We start from the raw sequence: 23,384 nt of genomic DNA, 5'->3' as shown, positions 1-23,384 counted from the left end.
GCGGTTCGCTTCTCCCCATCGGGAGGGTCTCTTGCAAATTAACTGTACAAAGTGGTGCAAAACTCTGACAAATCTCAATCGCAAGATGAGCTGCATTGGTCTCCAGCCCTGAAGCGTTGCTGAGCCTAGACACGTCTTTGCCTGGATTAGTAGAGCCCCTATCCCAGCCTTTCTCAACTTTTATACCAGTGATGGACCCCTGAAACATTCTTCAGACTTTGAGAAACCCCAGAAGTGGCAGGATTGTGCAGAATCTGGTTGGGGAGCATAGCCGTGGACACGCCCACATAGGGCCCCTCCCCTTCCCACCCCCTCCAGGCCCATCATTGGCCATGTTGGGGGGGGGGGCAGGTGGACATGACTATATATGGTTATATCACTTGATAAATGTTTAACACATGTTTATAGATAAATATAAATTTATATAAATAAATAACTCCCACCCATTCAGAAGACCCTTCCAGGGCTGTCAAGAAACTCTGGTTGAGAAGGTTTGCTCTAACCAGTGATCCTGTGGCATCCATTGGGGCCTCCCCTGGACACACACCCCCCTCCCTGGAGAACTACTTCCGACAATTTACATCAGAAAGAATGCGCATGGTTGCACCAAGGTGTTTGTAGTTTTGATTTTATGATATGCTTTATTAATGTTTATGTCTTACTGTTGTTAATTAACCAATGAGAGTGCCACATAAATTAGGGAGCCACTAGGGAAGATGGTAAATCAATAATAATAATAATAACTATTATTATTATTAATTAATATAATAATAATTAATAATAATAACCACATAGATGGAGCCCAACCTTGATTGGTTGGTTTGTACCATAATTACCACCTCAACTGAAACCCATGGCAGCTTAGATCCTCATTCTGCCTGCCCCCATCATTAACCCCATAACCCTGCAAGGTAGACCAGGTGGAGAGAGAGTGTCTGGCTTTCAGTCACCCAGCAAGCTTCCAGGGCAGAGTTACCGCGCAAACCCAGCCCTCCCTAAGCCTAATTGAACCACGACATCCCATTCCCTCATCTTTGAGGCGCACTCTGGTGGGCACTTGCTTATGCATGTGGAAATGCCAGTGGGCCCCTTTCTCATACTCTGCTCACCGCCTTTTCTCCTGGCAGCTGTGGCGTCTCCAAGGACAGCGCTGGCTTTCTGTAGCCAAAGGAGTTTGGGAGCACCCTTTGATGCCAGAGCTGAAATGCTTTACAGCTGCCAGGCCATCCAAGAGGGAGTTTAGCCCCAGAACAAGCCATCCTGTGAGTGACTAGTGTGTAAGGCCTGGAAGGGGAAGTCCAGAGAGTGAAGGCTGCATCTGGAATAGTCATTTGGGGATAACCCCATTTGGGTATGTTTCCCCAGACTGGCAGCTCTTTTATCTCTGGATACATTTGGAACATCACCCCCCCCCTCCACCAAACACACCTCCATCTCTTGCAGTTCCCCCAGCTAGGCTTGGCTTTGCTCCCATGATAGGAGGGAGGCGTCAGCTCTCCTCCTTTCATATCCCACATCTGTCACCTAAGCACAGCATCTGCACAGGAAGGAACTCTTGCCTTGAGGAAGAGGAGCTGCATTTGGAGTTTCCCAAGCGGCAGACTCACTTTGACGTTCTTCCAGGGCACACACCTGGCTCCTCCTGGCCTCCTCAAAGGAAGACTGGGCAAGGAGGGTCCCTTCCGGCAATGCTTCCTTCTGTGATGCAAGCAGCCGGTCTTCTGTGCTTCCCACCCCCGCCCATTCCAGCTCGTAATCAGTTGGGAAGGGATGGAAAGAAAAGCACCCCCAAAGCTGACGCTCATCAGTATGCTGGCCCCGTTGCGGCCAGCATTTCAGAGGAGCAAATAAAAATAGCACTCAGTCATATTGTAAATGATCCACCGCCTCACTTGCCTGGGGAGTTGGGAGTGATTGCCCAAACAACGGGGCATGGGGGGGGGGTATCCTGGGCAAAGAAAGGCATAGGCCAGAAGAGGGGAGGGGGAGACTTCAAATGAAGGGAGCAAGTTCAGGACAAGGGGCAAGGAAGCGACCCTGTGATGTGCCACTGAAAGGTCACCCATTTGAATCTGTACTTGTTGTGTTCACTTCTGTATGCCCACAATTCCTCTCTCTTTTGTTTGGTTCCAGGGTAGAGTATTGTTTTCTTTAGTGTGAGATGGTTAGAGGTAGATTATTGCTTTCTTAATGTGAGGTGACATCAGAGGCTTCATGCAAAGAGTCTCTGAGAAGAGCATGGGGTTTGGTGTCATGGATGTTGAGGGTCTGCCCCTGTGTCTCCTTTAAAGAAGAGGCTTCTTAAGAAGAAGCAGCATCTGGAGAGCTCTGGAGGAATGGACAGTTGTAGATTTTCAGCATCCCATTTGGGCCTGCAAAGCAGGCAGAGACACCTGAACGCTGGCAGGGGCTCATGGGAATTGTAGTCCATGGACATCTGGAGGACCACAGGTTGACTACCCCTGATCTAAAGCATCCATCACATTGCTCTTTCTAAATCTGGTGGGTCTTTCAATGCCTCTCCTGTTGAAGGATTAAAAAAAAACATATAGAAAGAAGAAGAAGAAGAAGAAGGAGGAGGAGGAGGAGGAGGAGGAGGAGGAGGAGGAGGAGGAGGAGGAGGAGGAGGAATGGGAAGGCGACTGTAAGCCGCTTTGAGCCTCCTTTGGGTAGGGAAAAGCGGCATATAAGAACCAACTCTTCTTCTTCCTCATATAGAAAACGGGAGGCTTAAACCACCCAGGTTAAAAATGGCATGATGTAAGGTACTTCTTGTTGAAAGGCACTTGGAGGAACGCGTCCCTGAAACGAACCTGGAGGGTTTAGGTGGAGCCCTGCATGCCCCGTCATGTGTTTAGAAAATTGACCATTATTCAGTGTACATGGCTGAGCACAATAGTGGATCATTCTGTGCTAATCCAGGGAAGCAGCTGGCACAGCAAATTCAGACAACACTAAGGTAGAAATTACACAGGGAAGCATTCGCTATGCTAATGCAAATCATCCCTAATAGATTTTTTTTTTCTCCCCCTCTCAGCAGACGACGTAACTGAAGTCAAGACAAACATTTACGTGACAAGTTTTGGGCCTGTCTCAGACACAGATATGGTAAGGAGCACGATCCGTGTGGGCAACCAGGGGTTGGGGCTGTGGCTCAGTGGTGCAGCATCTCTCTTGCATGCAGAAGCTCTCAGGTATAATCCTCAGTATGGCCAGTTATAAAGGTCAGATAGTAGGTGATGTCCCCCTTCAAGGATCGCTGCCTTGTTGTGGCAAGGGGGCTTGCGTAGTTCAGTGAAGCTATGAGCTATGCCGTGCAGGGCCACCCAAGACGGACAGGTCATAGCTGAGAGCTCTGACAAAAGGTGATCCACTGGAGAAGGCAATGGCAAACCACTCCAGTATCTTTGCCATGAAAACTCTATGGACAGTTCCAATAGGCATAACGATATGACGCTGGAAGATGAGCCCCTCAGGTCGGAAGGTGTCCAATATGCTACTGGGGATGAGCAGACGGCTAGTACGAGTAGCGCCAGAATGAATGAAGCGGCTGGGCCAAAGCCGAAAGGACGCTCAGTTGTGGAAGTAACTGGTGGCGAAAAGACAGTCCGATGCTGTAAAGATTTTTATTCCATAGGAACCTGGAACGTCAGATCCATGAATCAAGGCAAGCTGGACGTGGTCAAACAAGAAATGACAAGACTGAACATCGACATTTTAGGAATCAGTGAACTAAAATGGACAGGAATGGGTGAATTTAATTCAGATGACCATCAGGTATACTACTGTGGACAAGAATCTCGCAGAAGAAATGGAGTAGCCTTCATAATCAATAAGAGAGCAGGAAACGCAGTCTTGGGATACAATCCCCAAAATGACAGAATAATCTCAGTTCGAATCCAAGGCAAACCATTCAACATCACAGTGATCCAGGTCTATGCCCCAACCACTGCTGCTGAAGAGGATGAAGTTGATCAGTTCTATGAAGCCCTACAACACCTTCTAGAAACAACGCCAAAAAATGATGTGCTTATCATCATGGGAGATTGGAATGCTAAAGTAGGAAGCCAAAAGATAACCGGGATAACAGGCAAGTTTGGCCTTGGAGTACAAAATGAAGCAGGGCACAGGCTGGTAGAATTTTGTCAAGAGAATACAATGGTCATAGCAAACACTCTTTTCCAACAACCCAAGAGACGACTCTACACATGGACATCACCAGACGGTCAACACAGAAATCAGATTGACTATGTGCTCTGCAGCCAAAGATGGAAAAGTTCTATCCAGTCAATAAAAACAAGACCAGGAGCTGATTGTGGTTCAGATCATGAGCTTCTTGTTGCAAAATTTAGGCTTAAATTGAAGAAAATAGGGAAAAGCACTAGGCCACTCAGGTATGAACTAAATCATATCCCCGACGAATACACAGTAGAGGTGACAAATAGATTTAAGGAATTAGATCTGATAGACAGAGTGCCTGAAGAACTGTGGACGGAGGTTCGCAACATTGTACAAGAGGTAGCAACTAAGACCATCCCAAAGAAAAAGAAATGCAAGAAATCAAAATGGCTGTCTGAGGAAGCTTTACAAATAGCTAAGGAGAGAAGGGAAGTGAAAGGCAAGGGAGAAAGAGAAAGATACACCCAATTGAATGCAGAATTCCAGAGAAAAGCTAGAAGAGATAAGAATGCCTTCTTAAATGAACAGTGCAAACAAATAGAAGAAAACAATAGAATGGGGAGGACCAGAGATCTTTTCAAGAAAATTGGAGATATGAAGAGAACGTTTCATGCAAAGTTGGGTATGATAAGGGACCAAAATGGTAGGGACCTCACAGAAGCAGAAGAGATTAAACAAAGGTGGCAAAATTATACAGAACAACTATACAAGAGCGAACTTAACATCACTGATGACCACAGTGGGGTAGTTACTGACCTGGAGCCAGACATCCTGGAATGTGAAGTCAAGTGGGCCTTAGGAAGTCTGAGCAACAATAAAGCTAGTGGTGGTGACAGCATTCCAGTTGAACTATTCAAAATCTTAAAGGACGATGCAGTAAAAGTGCTACACTCAATATGCCAGCAAATTTGGAAAACTCAACAATGGCCACAGGATTGGAAAAGGTCAGTTTACATTCCAATCCCAAAGAAGGGCAATGCCAAAGAATGTTCAAACTACCGCACCATTGCACTAATTTCTCATGCTAGCAAAGTTATGCTCAAAATCCTACAAGCTAGGCTCCAGCAATATGTGGACCGAGAACTTCCAGAAGTACAGGCAGGATTTCGAAGAGGCAGAGGAACTAGAGATCAAATTGCCAACATACGCTGGATCATGGAGAAAGCTAGGGAGTACCAGAAGAACGTCTACTTCTGCTTCATTGACTATGCTAAAGCCTTTGATTGTGTGGAGCACAACAAATTGTGGCAAGTTCTTAAAGAGATGGGAATACCAGAGCATCTTATTTGTCTCTTGAGAAACTTATATGCAGGTCAAGAAGCAACAGTGAGAACTGAACATGGAATCACTGACTGGTTCAAAATTGAGAAAGGAGTTCGGCAAGGCTGTATACTGTCGCCTTGCCTATTTAACTTGTATGCAGAGCACATCATGAGAAATGCGGGATTAGAGGAGTCACAAATTGGGATCAAGATTGCAGGGAGAAATATCAACAACCTCAGATATGCAGATGATACCACTCTAATGGCAGAAAGTGAAGAGGAACTAAAGAGCCTGTTGATGCGGGTGAAGGAGGAGAGTGCAAAGGTTGGCTTGAAACTCAACATCAAGAAAACAAAGATCATGGCATCCGGCCCTCTCAATTCCTGGCATATAGATGGGGAAGAAATGGAGATAGTGACAGATTTTATTTTCCTGGGCTCTAAGATCACTGCAGATGGGGACTGCAGCAAAGAAATTAAAAGACGCTTGCTCCTGGGGAGGAAAGCTATGGCAAATCTAGACAGCATCCTAAAAAGCAGAGACATCACCCTGCCAACAAAAGTGCGTTTAGTCAAGGCTATGGTCTTCCCAGTTGCAATGTATGGCTGCGAAAGTTGGACCATAAGGAAGGCCGAGCGTCAAAGAATTGAGGCTTTTGAACTCTGGTGCTGGAGAAGACTTTTGCGAGTCCCTTGGACTGCAAGGCGAACAAACCGGTCAGTCCTAGAGGAGATCAACCCTGACTGCTCTTTAGAAGGCCAGATCCTGAAGATGAAACTCAAATACTTTGGCCACCTCATGAGAAGGAAGGACTCCCTGGAGAAGAGCCTAATGCTGGGAGCGATCGAGGGCAAAAGAAGAAGGGGACGACAGAGAATGAGATGGCTGGATGGAGTCACTGAAGCAGTAGGTGCAAACTTAAATGGACTCCGGGGAATGGTAGAGGACAGGAAGGCCTGGAGGATCATTGTCCATGGGGTCGCGATGGGTCGGACACGACTTCGCACATAACAACAACAAAAAGTAGGTGATGTGGAAGACTTCCGCTCTGACCAGCAATAGCTTTCCAGCGTGAAGAGTTACAGGACTGACTTTGATAGAAGAAGAAGAGTTGGTTCTTATATGCCACTTTTCTCTACCTGAAGGTATCTCAAAGCGGCTTCCCATCCTCTCCCCACAACAGACACCCTGTGAGGGAGGTGAGGCTGAGAGAGCCCTGATATTCCTGCTCTATCAGTGCTGTGGCAAGCCCAAGGCCACCCAGCTTGCCAGATTAGAAGTCCGTGCTTCTAACCACTACCCCAAGCTGGCTCTGCTCTGCCATGGAAACTCGCTGAGAGGCCTTGGGCCAGTCACTTTCTATCAGGCTAACCTACCTTACAAGGTTGTTGTGAGAGAAAGTGGGAGGAAATGGAAAAACTGTTTTAAGATGCTCTGGGTCCATTTTTGTGAGCAACACAGAGGATAAATATCTTGGTAAATAAAATAACCTGTCTCTCCACCAAAGGAACCAGAAGGGGCAAATGGAAGAGAAAAAAAAAAAAAACATGAGACCATTCCGGGGGGGGGGGAGTGAGTAGAAGAGAAAGAATGACAGCTAGGCCTGGATTGCCAAGAGAAACCAGTTAATGAAAAGTTAGCAGCTGAATCAAAGCTTCTCTTCCCACAACAGTTTGTCTAATTAAAACAGAAATGGGGAGGGTAACTTACTGTAAGTCTTCCCAAACCAGCCCTGGTAGCTTCATGCCAATAGATTTGGTAAAAATCCCCGTGCTACTGAAAGATCCATTCCTGTTCTGAATGATGAGGATTTATTCCTTCCTGGCATTCCCCCATTCACAAAAACTTCACAGAATGAAGTGGGCAGTATCTGTAGAAACCCACCTTGCTTGGAACTGCATTTTCCCGGTCCTTATGAATTTTATCACACTAGCCAGATATCCCTAAGCATAGTGGACCAAGAGACCCTTGATAATGCCCAAGACCTACACTTATTTGCTATGGTTCAGTATGGTGGCGACTGTTCCAACTTATATCTTTTTCCCTGTGGGCCAGGGGTAGCTAGATTTGGCCCTCCTGGGAGACTTAATCAGGCCCACCATTCAGCGTTGTTTATGAGCCAGGCTTCTGGCCTGACCCCTGCAAGAAGGAACATAATCTTGGCAGGTCAGCCAGACAAAGGGTTCTTGCTGAGGCCTCGTGGGCTAGGCTGCCTAGCACAGAAGGAGGCTACAAGGCTGTTCTTCTCTGAAAAGTCCAAAAGCAAAATGACTGGTCCCAGGGGGTTGGGAAATAATTAATGCTTTATAATATTCCATTTCTGTGAGTTCCCCATCAATGGGCTCTTTCTGGCCCTGGAAGGCCCTCTCCCTCTGGGGGGAGAAGTTAATTCTATGTCACTCGAGCCGCTGCTTTTAATTTGGCCTGGTGTCTCTCTCTTGCTGTCACACTACCTTCTTCCCTTTCACACCAAAGCAAAGAACCTTAATGTATTCAGCCATCCAACCCTCGGGGAGTATCTCATAATTACTTCTAAGGTGGAGCATATTTGATTAAGGGAGCATGTATAATGAACTGTGAAGAAGGGGGAAATGTAAAGGTATTGAGAAATGGAAGGTATTCTCTGCTGAGTGATTTTTTTTAACCAAATATACTTACTATGAGGGAGGCAGATATAGAACATCATGTCTCATCCCCACTGTACCTTGCTTGCTTGTTCCACCCTGTTGGCCCATGCGTAGCAACTGTGATGCTTCAGGGGCTCCCGGACAAAGAGCAAACCAACTAGCACCATCCGGCCAAAGAGAAAGAGAGGAGGGGGTCTCACTCCTGGCCTCTTTCTCCATCCCTGGCTCTTTGAGCATGAAAATCAGTTGTGGGTTGTGGCACGATTGGATGTCGACTATGGCAGTATTAAAACATGAAACCCCATCTCCAGTTCATGGGGCAGGAGTAAGGTGACCAGATTGTCCCACTTTTGGAGGGACATCTGGGGGCACCTGGCAAATTGTACTTATGTTGAAATTTAAAAATGTATATATTACAATACTATTTTTGCGTTCTATGAAAATTGTTGTTGCTCCATATAAAGTTTTAATCAAGACCCCCCCCCCCGGTCAATGGTGTCCCACTTTACCAATGTTAAAATCTGGTCACCTTAGCAGAGGAGTAGGTGGTTGCTAAGCAGAGACTTTAGTGGACTTTGGTGGATAGGCACCGCATATATTCGCATATAGCTCGACCCGCATATAAGCCGAGGCGCCTAATTTTACCACAAAATCTGGGCAATGTTATTGACACGCATATAAGTCAAGGGTGGGAAATGCTGCATCATCACAGACTCTCTCATCCAGCCTCCCCCCCACACACACAAATACAGAAAAGTCAAGAGGACAAATAGTTGCTGGTTTTTGTACCCCACTTTTCACTAACCAAAGGAGTCTCAAAGTGGCTTACAATTGCCTTCCCTTCCTCTCCTCATGCCAGATACTCTGAGAGAGCTCTGAGAGAATTGCTCTGTGAGAACAGCTCTGGCAGGAAAACCAAACAGTGTCCCCTAGGCCAGCAAACCAGAGCAGAACAACAGTACCTGAAGTTGCCAACCTACTACAACAAGTACAACAGCTACCAAACTGGGAGAATGGACAACTCTAACTACAACTGCAGTCCCCCCCCCCCAAGAACAAAACACTGGAATAAAGAACTGTAAAACTGAACACTGAAGGAAAGATCTGTAAAAATCAACTTTTAAAAGAAACACAACCCCAAGAAGAAAAGGCAAACAATGCTGCCCCTCAGATAAAAGAAGAAACACTTGGAGAAAGAAATAGTAAATCCCAACGCACCCCCAAATCCCAACCCACCCCACCCACAGAAACCAAAAGAATAGTTTGGAAGAAGTGATTAAGAAGAGTATGAAGTGAAGACAAAAGGGAAAAAAGATCAGAGTCCAACAGTCAATCCGTTGATGTCCTACAAGCTGCCAGAGCAAGCTCAGCTTGCAGTACGCATTTGCAAAAGGCCATGCAATGATTACCATATATACCCACATATAAGCTGAGGAGGGCTTTTTCAGTGTGAAAAAGGTGCTGAAAAACTAGGCTTATACGCGATTATATATGGTAATTTCAGCAGAGGGCTCCAGAGCAGGTATGTGCTTTTGCTCCCTGGGGAGTGGAGAGGGAATCCACCCACAGCTTTAGATCCATTAGGCTCAGATTTGGGTGACCTGCTGGCCTAAGCACAAAAGAAAAGAGGTTCCAGAACCACCTGTAACTGCACAGCCACCTGTGACTCTAAGAGGCAGCAGAAGGCAAAAACAGCCTCACTGCAGTGATCCTACTGTTCCAAAGAGCAGAAGGGAATCAGCAGAAGAGAGAAAATGCCCAGTGTGAATCAAGGTTTTTGTGTCCATTGAATGCAATGCAAACAAGCAAGAATGACCCAGTAAGAAGGCAGCTTGCTGTGCTTACCACGATAAGTGGTTTTGGCGGCTACAGGGTACAAGTTTCCGGCACTGTTTATACTTGCCAATCCCCCCTACTGTTACTGTGGAAACCAACATTTGGGGCTTTGTCTGTACTTGTCTGCACTGTTTGTCTGCACTTGTCACTGGGTCTTCTGTGTTTTTGCCCAGGATGAATCATTGAGAAAAAATGGGAAAGAGCTGCAGACAATGCTGCAGTACTCCCTATTAGATTTGAATGTTTATAGAGCTGTCAGCCCTGCAAAAATCTATCCACCAAGTGCACAAGTAAGAAGAAGAAAGAGAGAGGAGAATATCAACTCCTCCACCCCCAGTTGCTATTCCAATTTTTACAGAATGACATAAATGCAATTATCAGCAGTTGATCTAGACCTTAAAACCAGTTCCCTTCACCTACAATAAGTATCATCTAGGGCAGAGGTAGTCAAACTGCGGCTCTCCAGATGGCCATGGACTACAATTCCCATGAATCTGCTGGTAGACCCCATCCAACGGGAGGTGAGCCTGGCCTCAACCAGGTCCAGGGTCTCAGTCCTGATCCCAACCTGGTGTAATGAGCTCCTAGAAGAGCTGAGGGCCCTGACAGGGCTGGCACAGTTCCACAGGGCCTACAAGACAGAGCTCCTCCACCAGGTATTTGGTTGAAGCCAGGCCGCGGAGGATCTAGAGTCTTTCTTCAGGATGCCCCATAAACCTAGGACAGGAGGTATCCCTTCCCCCCAAGGCCAGCTGGGTGGTCAGTGTAGGCAGCAGGCGTTTTTGACCCGCACTGAACTGGGGGTTTCGGAGAGACAAATAGGGATTATGATGCCTGGAGGCTTTTATAACTGTATTTCACTGTTATTTTATGAGGGTTTTATTGTAAATCACCCCAAGCCAGCATGGAATGGGAGTAGTGGTCAATAAATTAAATAAAAAAGTATAGTGATGCCCCAACCCCTGTCCCTGTAAAGGGTTTCTTGGCTTCACCCTATGAGAATGGGTCAAGCCACCAGATTATCTGGAGGGACTTCCAACACTACTCTACCAGACCTGAAAGCAGTAGGAGGCATTCCAGCTCTTCCAGAGTAAAGGGGGAAATTAGTCTTGTGACATGAGTCTCCATGAGGTGTCAGGCTCTTTAAACTTAATTCTGCCCCAGATCCATGCTAGAACAATACTTACACCTCCTCCAGTCATCTAGCTCTCTAGGTGAGCTGGCCATGGTCCTGAATATCCTATTGATGGAATGCTTGTCTCTTGGTGACAGGCTGGACAGCAGCCTAAGACAAGAAGCTTAAGTATCTATGTAGCTCACCCAGTCATTGATAAATTTGTTAGATTTTGTATGTCTTATGTTCAGGTCCCCCTGAGATTAAAAAAAAGTAATTGAACCTTTGGCAACCATCTTTAGGGCAATATCATCCAAAGAAAGAAAAACTGTGTGGGGTGAGCCAGTATAATAATAGCCCATGAAAGGAATTAATGTTTAGATTCATAAATGAATGCATAAGCCCTATCCATCAAAAATTGCCCTTAATATCACTCACTTGTCAAGGCAACTCCCAACTACTACAAGGGATCCAAGGTTCAATTCTAGGTTAGACAGCTTTAGAAATCTCCTTGCTGTTCTGCTAATTTAATACAGTTGGAAGGAGGCAGGATAAAAACTCCCCTGCACTTTTGATAGCTATGGCAATCTTCCTTAATGATGGGGAAGTGTGAGTTAGTTTCGAAACAAAACGTTATCCATAGCTTTGCGTCTTCAAGGTTATAGATCTCTTGTGAACCCAGTTGAAAGGTGTTTAAAGCTTGTGCAGCCCAAAAGACCAATGGTGGATTGTTGGGGGGTTTTTTTGGTCTTATTTCTGTGATTTTTGGTAATAATGCTTACAATTTAATCTATCTTCTCTGGCAGGAATACACCATTGATGTTTTCTTCCGGCAGTCCTGGCGAGATGAGAGGCTAAAATTTGATGGTCCAATGAAGATCCTCCCCCTTAACAACTTATTGGCCAGTAAGATCTGGACCCCAGATACCTTTTTCCACAATGGCAAGAAATCAGTGGCCCACAACATGACCACACCCAACAAATTGCTTCGGCTGGTAGATAATGGCACTCTTCTCTATACCATGAGGTAGGTATCACTTTATGTTCTAAGTGCTTTTATTTCTTTGACCAATATAAGATCATGAACTGGTGCTCCGAGCCCCCCAGGAAAGAAGGTATAAAGAGCTCCAAACCCTTTCCACGGCTTTGCACAGCTTAACGCAGCTTGATCCCAGACCTTCCTGTGTATAATTCCTGCCCTATATCCTGGGTATGATGTGACATATCACTCTACTGTCATTTGATATTCAATGTAATTTTCATCAAGCCAAATCTCAATACGGAGCTGTGGTTCAGAGGGTAGAGGTTGTGGCCAGGAGTACATTTTTTTTGCATACAAAAAGTCCCAGATTCAGTCACCAGCATCTCCAGATGAAAAATCTGGTCTGAAAGACTGTAAATCATAGAATCATAGAGTCATAGGGTTGGAAGGGGCCATATGGGCCATCTAGTCCAACCCCCTGCTCAATGCAGGATCAGCCCAAAGCATCCTAAAGCATCCAAGAAAAGTGTGTATCCAACCTTTACTTGAAGACTGCCAGTGAGGGGGAGTTCATCACCTCCTTAGGCAGCCTAAGGATTTGTTAATGAATTTGTTAATGAAAAATCAAATATCAAATATTGGGAAAGACCATTTTTTGTCAGTGTGTTAACATCTGGGACCTGGATTAAAGTGATCAGTTGAGGAAGCTCAGTTGCATGATAAGAATGCATGTAGATTTCTTCCAAAAATCATTGCTTGGGCCTGGGAAAACAGAATTGGCAATGGGATTCTTCCAGTAGGTTTCACACTCAACAATCCCATTAGCAGTGGCCATTATGTCTTGCAGATTGACTATTCATGCAGAGTGCCCCATGCATCTGGAAGACTTCCCAATGGATGTCCATGCCTGTCCACTGAAGTTTGGAAGCTGTAAGTACTAGACTTCAAGGGAACACAAAACTTTGCTTTCATGCTTTTCAGTGGGCAGGGATTTAATAGCCTATTAATTAGGCAAGCCAGAACTTCTGAGTATGAGCTCAAGTGACAGCCTACATTCATCAGTCCATTGACTAGCATCTATTTTATTTTAATGTGTCCTATTACACTCTCTTATAGCTTACTTTACATGCTTGTTGGTTTACGATATGCACAGTCCACCTTTCTCACTGAGATTCAAAGCAGATTAAACAGTGTAAATTGATACCATCCATATAAACTTGGCAGAGGACGAGGATTACAGAAATCTGAATAAGCATAGCATATTTGACATGATGCAGAGTGCAGATAGAATACAGAAAAAATGGTATTACATCAGTAGAAAACAATGCAGCACCGACAAGGTAATGCATGTAAGAGTAGATAATACACACCATATGCAGAGGTACAGTCTGCTCCTTTCCCATTACAAAGAACCTTCCTGAACCATTCCATTGTTTGAATGGGTCAACTACACTAACAGGAAAAGCCCTTCTGAACAAATCCATTTTGCATAGTTTGTGGAACGGCAAAGGAGTGGGAGCCCTCCTAACCTCCTCAGACAGACCATTCCAAAAGATGCGGGCTACAGCAGAGAAAGCTGTTGTGCCTCTTGTCCATTTGGAGGGTGGCACCAGCTAAAGGCCTTTAACCGACAAGCAAAGCTGTCAGGGTAGAACATAGGAAGAGAGAGAGAGATAGATGGAACCTGGTAATCGAAGGGAAGCCAATGGAGTGACTGCAGAATGGCTGTAATATGCATGCTCCACCTAGCTCCTATTAATAAAGAAGCTGTGGCATTCTGTACCAAATGGAATCTCCAAGGTAACTTCAAGGGCAAACCTTTGTATAATAATGCATTATAATAGTCTAACCTTGATGCTACTATTGCCTGGATATAGCTGACTAGACCAGCTAAATCAGGGAAGGAGCCAAAGTTGGAAGAAAGCATTTTTCGTGGCTATATTAACTAGTTTCAGCAGTTTCTCCTTAGGCTCCTAACTGAATCAGCAAAGGCCAGCTGAATTCCATTGAAAGTGAGAAGCACATTGTCCTTCAGGGCCTCAGTTTTCCCACCCAACATTATTTCCATCTTATCAGGATTCCATTTTATTTTGTTCACAGCAGTCAGACTTGACTGCATAGTCACAAAATGTGGACATACAGAGGCTGAGGTGGATGTCATCAGCATGCTGGTGACAACCAATTCAGAGCTATAAATGACTTCTCCTGCGGGCTTTAAATAAAGAGCAAATAGCATCAAGGGGAGGACCATGCCCTATAGAACCCTAGGACAAGTTCCATGCAGATTTAATACCTTGTGCCAGTCATGAAGACAACAAATTCTGACTGTCCATGGAAAAGGGGAAGTTTCTAATTCAAAGGACTTCCCAGGAATGCAGACAAAGATGCCCTCCTAGATTGATTAAAATACACCCTCTTTAGTGAGTTGATGAGAATTGAGCATTGTTTAGGAGGCATGCAATATAAAGAATGCTTGGGACTGGGGTGTTCAAACACCCACCAGTACAGCTCACAAACATGGAGCTGGTTTTTTGTTGTTGTTGTTGTTGTTAGTTACTCAGACATTTGTGATCAGTTTGAATCTGTTCATTTGGGCTACTTTTCATGTATTCAAGCAGGAAAAAGCACAGTACAGGGTAATTAGCAGCACTTGACACATACATGTCCTCACACAGCTCCATGAGAATTCGAGTTCCCCGCGGTCCCACAGGCTTGTTATCGCCACAAGATACTTGACAGTCAATTGTATGAATAAATAGTGAGCCACACAATCCATCCATCAGTGATTATAAATAAACATTGGAGGATGGGGCTGGAAGCCCTACAGAGCGGTGTTCATTTAAATTGGCATCATCGAAGTTGTTTTGTGCATGCACATTTCTGAACCACCTTTTGAAAGGCCTGGTTCCCCTGCCATGTTATTTAATTACCCGACCTGGCCATCCGTGGCACTCGGGGAGAATTGATTTCACATACGATGCAGATGCAAAACACTTGCAAGGGGGAAATGACTCCTCTGCCAGAAGGAAATACACGTCCGCTCTCACAGCTCCTGTGCAGCCACAGATCTGTTAGATGGCTGTTCTGCTCACAAGGCAGTGGACAGGCTGCATCCAAGCATTGGCTGGCTCATGAGTGATTGCAGTGGTCCAACAAGGCATGCGCACCTGTTTGCCATGAATTTTGAAGCATCCCTAATTGACCTTCAGGTAAAGTCCCTAAGAGCTTGTAGCCTCTGGAGGGAGAGATTTGGGTTGTGTAACAAAGTCCATAGTGCTTCCTGATCACTTCTGTATCCCACCATTCCCTCAAGGAGCACAGATTCCTGAATTTTGTCTTGTCAGCAGTTCTGTGAGGCGGGTGACTGGCCGAGATCATCCCATGAGCTTCATGACTGAGTGGAGACTTGAACTTGGTCTCCTGGGCCCCAGTCCAGAACTCAGACAACTACGCCATACATGAGGGCTGTTCAATTGGCCGGTGAAGTGAGGCCATTCACACACAAGATGACAATTTCTGCATGTACAGCCCAGGATTCTCTAAGAAAAAGAAGAAGAGCTGGGGTTTTACACCCCACTTTTCACTACTCAGAGGAATTTCAAAGAGGCTTAAAAACACCATTCCCTTCCTCTCCCCATAACAAACACCCTCTGAGGTAGGTGGGTCTGAGAGAGCTCTAAGAGAAATGATTTGTGAGAACAGCTCTAAGAGAACTGTGACTAGCCCAAAGTCTCCCAGTCAAACCTCTCTAGCTAGATTTGAGTCTGTTGCTTTTTAACAGGCTAACTTTCAAGTTTCTAAAGATTCTGACCACTATGAGGCCTAAAGAGCCACCAAGGGAATTAATTAAGGATGGTAAGGTTTTATTTATAGCCTTATTTTCATTTATAATGTCCTAAAAATGGCCTACTATATTTTAAATATATAATTTTAACTATTTAATTCCCCTCTTGTTCCCAATACATTTGTCCCCTTTGCTGAGAGAATGCTCTAGTCCAGGGGTAGTCAACCTGTGGTCCTCCAGATGTCCATGGACTACAATTCCCATGAGCCCCTGCCAGAGTTCACTGGCATGGGCTCCTGGGGATTGTAGTCCATGGACATCTGGAGGGCCACAGGTTGACTACCCCTGCCTCCCTTTCTTTCAGGAAGAAAGATCTTATTGTGGGCCAAGCAGGGAAGGGGCAGTCAGTTCAGATCTTTCAGCCCAGGGGTGGTGCCTTCCTGCCCCTGAGAGCAGCCTGGCAGCCCCATCTTTGTGTATTCAAAGTCACCACCAGATCACTATTTCAGTCTACTCCAGCAATTAAAATGATAATGAAGCACACTTCCCTACAATAAATATTTGCCAGCATATTTTTATTTCATTGGGAGGATAAGCAGGTGGTGTTTTTTTTTTTTAATGACCTGGAATTCCTGGCTGCATCCCACATAACCATGTGCTTCCTCAGCTGTTGGTTAGCTTTCCTTTGTTTGCCTAGAGCAGCAGCACTGGGTGGAGAGAACCCCATGATTAGCAGCCTTGCCTGTCTCAAGGTCAGGAAGTCCCTTTCCTGTGGCTGTTTCAGGGAATGGAGTGAGCTTGTAAGGGAGAAGCCTTGGAGAGCTACCCAGTCATCTGTAGGTTGTGCGGGTTCCTAGGCTGAATAGGCGCTGTAGTTTTGGGCCGGCATGCACCTGAAAATTATATCCACTCTATTCCAGCTGGGGGCACTGTAGTTTGGTGCCGGAGTGGGAATAGGAAGGCAAAGAACTCAAAGGGCTTGAACCCTTACTAGACTGAAGGCTCTAGAGCAGATTGGCTCAACTTTTTTATCATTGAGAATCCCCCGAAACATTCTTTAGGTTTCAAGAAACCCCAGATCATGCAGAACATGGCTAGGAAACATAGCTGTGGACACACCAACCCGGGGCCTCTTCCCTTCACACCCCCTCCAGGCCCATCAGTGGCCATTTTAGGAGAGGGGTTCGACATGGCCGTAAGTGATCATATCACTCCATGAATTTTTTACTTTAAAAATATATGTAAGCATTAATTAACTCTCACTCATCCAGGGAACCCTTCCAGGGCTGTCAAGAAACCCCAGGATTTTACAAAATCCTGGTTGAGGAAGCCTGATCGAGAGGGACCTGTTTTCTAACTGGCTCACATCCAGTCTTCATGCAGAGACAGGGTGGTTCTGGACCTTTCTGTGCCAGGCATGGCAGGGTTGATTCCTGCCTTCATTCCTGACCTTGGAGTTGCATTGGTGGCCTTTACCAGCTCTCAGTGCAAATTATGCCCCAATTTAGGTTGGGCAGGGGCTGCAGATGGCAACTCACAGTCTTTCTTTTCTCCTTCCTCCCTAGATGCCTACACCAAGTCCGAGGTGAACTACAACTGGACCCTGGGGAAAGTGGAGGTGGCAGAAGGAGGGTCACGTCTCAATCAGTACGACCTTTTGGGCCATGTTGTTTCAAGAGAGGACATTGAAACTAGCACAGGCAAGAGAGCAACCTGGTTCTTCTGGGGCTGCAGCCAGCCGCATCATGGCAGAAGGGCTCAGGAGGGCAATTTCCCCACAACTGGCATGAGCCGCAATCCTAGTTCATCGATGTCAGGGTCCTAAACCTCAGTCAAGGCTGGGTGAGGGTGCAGATGGAGGGGAGGCCCTTAACTGCCAGACGCCTAGAGGGAACAGAGAGAAACACGTTTTCTGATCCAGCCAAGGCAATCATGTGGAGATAATTAAGCACCATCTCTAGTGTGAGACAAACCCTTGGTCTAGGAGAGTAGGGGAGTGGTAGGGAAGTGGCCACAAATGCTGGCAGCAGATGGGAGTATTCCAGAGGAGATTTCTTCTCTCCCTTGCATCTCATTGGAAGTCAGGCCAGTTTCAAGACTTCAAGACTCCTGGTGAGTCAAGCATGGGAGCCAAGCCCTTGTCCTTGATAGGTGCCTTTGCCCTGTAGGAGTTCCTCCCCCCCCCTCACACACACACACCAGGAGCCAATGAGAAGCACAGCTGCCTCCTTGCCCTCGGGACACATTGTCCAGGCTGCAAGGGCAAAGGGCTTCAGAACATCTGTGAGAGGATTACAGGACTGGCCCACGATTGCTTTTGGAACCGTTTGCCCTGCATTCCGCTGGATTCTTTAGAGGCAGTCAGTAATCACAACATGCCCTGGCAGTGTTTCCGGACACGGGAGATTTGCCTCCCCTCTCCAGATGGCCTTCCCGGTTAGCAAAGCATGGATTCAGCAACTGCATTGAGTGATGTGTCCCTTTCCCCTTGCCTCCCTTACTGGTTCCTCCAGGGGTGTATGTTATGATGATCACTTACTTCCATCTCAAGCGCAAGATCGGCTACTTTGTGATCCAGACCTACTTGCCCTGCATCATGACCGTCATCCTGTCCCAGGTGTCCTTCTGGCTCAACAGGGAGAGTGTCCCAGCACGAACTGTATTTGGTGAGTTTCTGGTGTAAAGGACCTCAGGGCAGCCCACGGGGGGAAGGGACAAGAGTACCTTCTGCATGACTCTCTGTAATTCCATTTCGATAAGGTTTAAACCAGGGGCAGTCAAACTGCGGCCCTCCAGATGTCCGTGGACTACAGGTCCCATGAGCCCCTGCCAGCAAACGCCATGTCCATGGACTACAATTGGCAAGACATGTAAATAGCAGCAAATTGGCATACAAATGATAAAGGAACAAATAACAGAAGTGAGAACTGAGTTTGTGTCCCGTAGAGAATGGGATGGTGGGAAGGATTATAAGGGAGAGCCCAGCAACTAGGGTCAAGAAGTGGTGACATTGAACACACATAAAGGAATCTTGGTTTTTGATGTGGGACACATCTTCTTGCATGCCTTGTGCAACGGAAATGCAGATGGACATGATGTCTGTCGTTCCACCCACGAAGCAAGCCAGAAGATGGATGGCCCAGCCAGTGGCTGTGCTGGCTTCTGAGGCCTGGGCAGCTGCTGCAAGCCCCATGGGGGCTGAGGTAGTGGCTGCCCTACCCTCAAGGTATTCACAGCTGCTGTCCTGCCCCCGAGGCCTTCACGGCAGTTGTGCCAGCCTCTGGGGTCTAGGTAGCCACTGTGCAACCCATGGGGGCCGAGACAGCAGAGGAGGAGCAGGTAAATAGGAGGGGGGGAGGGGGAAAAGAGTGCACACGTTTACACACACTTGTGTGCATGCACATGCATACTCGCAGGTGTGCCAAGGCAGCAGCAGAGGAGCAAGTAAGCAGGAGGGGAAAGGGAGGGAGTGTGTGTGTGTGTGCATCTGTTTGCTTGCTTGGAGGGAGGGAGGTTGGGAAACCGATAGGTAAAGGGGAAAATGGGAGGGGGGGAAGGGGAGGGAGTCTGTGTGTGTGTTTGTGTGTGTGTGTTTGTGAGGGCGGGAAGGGAGAGGAAATAGGGAGGAGGTTGGGAAACCAACAGGTAAGGGGTGAAATGGGAGGGAGGGAAGGCAGTTTCTGTGTGTGTGTGTGTGTGTGTTAGGGAGGGAGGGAGGGAGAGGCCCTGACAAAGCCATTCCAGAGCAGATACGTGTCCCACATACCCTCTGAGAGTCAGTCTGTCAGAACAAATTATTATTTTTTATTTATTTCTATTTATTTCTATTTAAATTTATATCCTGCCACTCCTGCACTGTTAGATGTGGACAGGGGGCATTCATGGCTGGAGAGGGGAGGAAGAGCCTTCCTTACATCTCCTTTCCACCAGAAATAGGTTCTGGGGGATCCAGAGAGAAAAGAGCATTGACTTTTTAAAATTGTATGTGCTCATATAACCTAAGAATATGACATTTTCTCTGTAGCAGGAGCTTTCTCCTAGGTGTCATGTCTAAATTAATGCAGGTATTTACTGAATGCAGATATTTACTTCCTGTCTGGTTACTGCCGGTATCTTTCTTGATGCTGGGACTGAAAGCCTACAAATTGTTGCTTTGTTGAAGGACAGTCCTGTGGAAACGGCCACCAGCTGGGGGAGGTGACCTAGAAATCTTAGAAGAGCCATAATCTAGTATAAATCTGCCACTCACTGGATGAATTTATCAATGCCAAACAGCTTTGCTCCTGGTGAAAATGTGAAGGAGGTACCTTGGTTGACCATCAAAAAGGCTATGCCAGATATCATAGGATCTTTATCTTGAATGGACATAACCATGTGAGACAGGGCTGTAGTAAGTACGGCAACTGAGTGAAAAGACCAGAATCTAACCCATGCTTTGGACTTCAGTCTCAGCTTTCCTTGAAAAGTACATACACATCTTTAAAATGTCTGCAAAGGAAAACCAACCTCCCTGATATTAGAGGCTGCATTTTCTAGTATCCCAGACTGCATCTTGCTTTGGGGACTCAGAGTGAGAATCCAAAAGGACAATGTATCTGCATGTGCAAATTATGGCTGAGTTTTCAGTAGCAGAAAGATCAGCTGCCTCCCCACATTTTCTGGTCAGGGCCATGTCCACTGCAAGCTTACTGTGCCCCCTTTTTCTCCACTTCCCATCACAGCACCGTGGGGTGAAGCCATACAAGATGGTATGGCTAGAAGTCATGCAAGTGGATATTCTAGTTTTACTGCACCCTTACCTGAGTCTTCTAATGAATCATTCCTAGTCAGGTATGGAATAGGTTGTACTTGGAATGATTTAAATGCTCCTGCTACCCAACCAGCCCTTCCTTTCAAGATGTTTACAGCACAGTCTAATCCAGGGGTAGTCAAACTGCGGCCCTCCAGATGTCCATGGACTACAATTCCCAGGAGCCCCTGCCAGCATTTGCTGGCAGGGGCTCCTGGGAATTGTAGTCCATGGACATCTGGAGGGCCGCAGTTTGACTACCCCTGGTCTAATCCAATCCAGTGGGCATCTCCAGATTCTCCCTCCTGCCTCCTCAGGTGGGAATTATGTACACAGCCAGAGTCCTTTTCCCATCTATCAGCCAGATCTTCAAGTTGCCTTAAGACTGGTTAAACAAATTGTGAGTCCAAACAAAGTTTTGTTCAAGGTGTGAGCTTTCATGCGCATGCACACTTCCTCAGAATAGTTGTTGCTCAAAGCCAAAAGCAGCAAACACCTCCCTATGTCTTTGCCTAGTAAAGGCAGCCTTTCTCCCTTGTTATGCCCTGAAACAGGACAGGTGGGTCCTCCTGGCCAGATGCCATCAAGCCTCTTCATAATGGACAGCTGGAATTGTCTGGATAGTTAAGAAAACAGAGGCATGGGGAAAATGCAGTTGCTGCACTCATGGGTGGAGGAAACAGGTACTGATCTGAGGTCTGACACTGAGGTGCCTTTCCCTTTTTACCAGCTTCCTGTTTCCTTTACAATTGGCCTCAGTGCCTGCCATCAGGTATAAAAGGTGCTTGTGGATAAATGTGATGATAGTACAGTGGGACACAGTCCCACTAACATCAACCAGGCTGTGGCCAGTAGTGACACCAGTTCCTTTGACCTTTGATGCATCTTTCATAGCATCTCAGGGTGGAGGCTTCTGTGGCAGAGCGGCCAAAGGAGGAGTGTACATAGCAAGCCGGTCAAGTCAGCTTGAGAGAAACACTTTGCCCTTTTCAGCAACAAATTCTCTGGTTTTGTTTCTGCAGGTGTCACCACCGTGCTTACCATGACTACTCTGAGCATCAGCGCAAGAAACTCCTTGCCGAAAGTGGCATATGCAACAGCTATGGACTGGTTCATGGCTGTCTGTTATGCCTTTGTGTTTTCTGCACTGATTGAATTTGCAGCAGTCAACTACTTCACAAAACGCAGCTGGGCCTGGGACGGCAAGAAGGTTCTGGAGGCTCAGGAACTGAAGGTGAGATCATGGAGAAGGGATGGCCAAAAGGGCCAGCCAGGCATAAATATACCTCACTTTTCGGTAGGGATGTCCAAAGTGTCCAATTTTTCTCCAAACAGTACCGAATTTTGAATTCATCAGCAGTGATGCTTGGAGTCCATCAAGTAGACCCAGTATACATCCACAGGAGAGTTGGATATTGCACTATCATTGTGTGATATGGATTATTTATTATTTGTTTGTTTGTTTGTTTATTATATTTCTTTACTGCCCTCCCCTGAGGCTCAGGGCAGTTTACATAAAGCAGGGAAACAATACAAGTAACTCAGTAGTTATAAACAGTAACAATACAGTGATAACAAACAGAATAATATAATAGAGCAATAGAACAATGGTGAGAACAGCATACTGACAGCCTCATGGGTTGGACAAATGGGTGGTTGTTTTCATGGGAGGGAGGCTGGGGGGCCAATGGAAGGTGACTGATTCAGGTTCTCTGTCTACAATCCCAGAGAAAGGAGATCAGTCACTGAAGGGCAGTCCCTCTAATCCCGGCATCAGCGAGGCAGTGAGCTAGAAACTCATGGTCAACTGTGTCAAATGTTGCTGAGAGATCTAATAACACGAGCAGTGCCATCCCAGTACAACTGGTGATGGAGATCATCCATCAGGGCAACTAGCGCTGTTTCTATCCCATGGCCAGGCTGACAGGGATGGGTCTAAGACTGAAGCTTCTTCCAAGAATGCTGACAGTTGGTACACGACAGCTCTTTCAAGCATCTTCCCCAGAAACACTAAGTGCAAGATGGGACAATAGCAGTGCTCAAACTACTACCTCTTTTAGCCCTTCCAGGAATTCTCCTGTTGAGAGAGAAAGTTTTACTATCTCATGAAGGGGGGATATTATTCTTATATCAGTTGTGTTTAGCAGCCATGATGGGCAAGGGTCCAAAAGGCATGTGGTTAGCTTCACTGCCTTTAGCATCTTGTCCACTTCAGTCAGGATGAGTTGTATGAAGTTACTTAGGGTACTCTCCAAAGATGGCCAAGGGGACTTTAGTTCACTTTCTGCAACTAAGGTTTGAGGGAGGTCGTGGCGGAGTGTCAAGATTTTGTCTGCAAAATGACTTGCAAATGCCTCACAGTTGATGTCCAATCAGTTATTATTTTGGCACCCTTCCTCCAGGGCAGTAAGAGATCAAACTATTCTAAATAATTGTGCTGGGCATGAGTTAGATTGTGGGCGAGTAAAATTTGCATTTTGCCAACTTCACCACCTGAATTCTCAACTGAATTCTATAAGATGTTCTTGAAGCTTCATCATGAGTCTTCCTCCAGACTCACTCTATTCAACTCTGTTCCCATTTCTTCTTGGGAAGCTCCTCGGTATACCAAGGGGCCAGCTTGAGACGGGAGCAAAGAGGAAGTCGAAGAGCTTTCTCATCAATGGTGGCCAGCATTCTGTTGTGCCAGTCACTGACCAGACCATTTAGAGAAGTGCCTGGAGGCACTGGGTTCCACAGAGCATTCAGGAATACAATCGGATCCATAAGTCTCTGCGGGAGACCTGAAATCTGCTTGGTGACCAATTGAG

The 23,384-nt window shown here is 46.2% G+C and overlaps 1 protein-coding gene across 7 annotated transcripts in view; it reads left to right on the top strand.

Annotated features, from left to right (window-relative positions):
• Positions 1 to 23,384, top strand: part of LOC143822371 (gamma-aminobutyric acid receptor subunit alpha-3-like) — a 78,258-nt gene that overhangs the window by 29,267 nt on the left and 25,607 nt on the right. For 5 of the 7 annotated variants that reach the window (XM_077307414.1, XM_077307415.1, XM_077307413.1 and 2 more), the window contains exons 4-9: positions 3,038 to 3,108; positions 11,826 to 12,046; positions 12,849 to 12,931; positions 17,351 to 17,485; positions 18,299 to 18,451; positions 21,597 to 21,808. In XM_077307414.1, coding sequence (XP_077163529.1) covers positions 3,038 to 3,108; positions 11,826 to 12,046; positions 12,849 to 12,931; positions 17,351 to 17,485; positions 18,299 to 18,451; positions 21,597 to 21,808 — 875 coding nt within the window. The remainder of the gene's footprint in view (positions 1 to 3,037; positions 3,109 to 11,825; positions 12,047 to 12,848; positions 12,932 to 17,350; positions 17,486 to 18,298; positions 18,452 to 21,596; positions 21,809 to 23,384) is intronic. The other 2 variants (XM_077307416.1, XM_077307418.1) reach the window with 1 other exon arrangement.

Source organism: Paroedura picta, chromosome 13 (genome assembly GCF_049243985.1).
Source record: "Paroedura picta isolate Pp20150507F chromosome 13, Ppicta_v3.0, whole genome shotgun sequence".
Classification (NCBI taxonomy): Eukaryota; Metazoa; Chordata; class Lepidosauria; order Squamata; family Gekkonidae; genus Paroedura; species Paroedura picta.
Note: the sequence above shows the minus strand (reverse complement) of the source record. Positions and strands in the feature narration are given on the sequence as shown.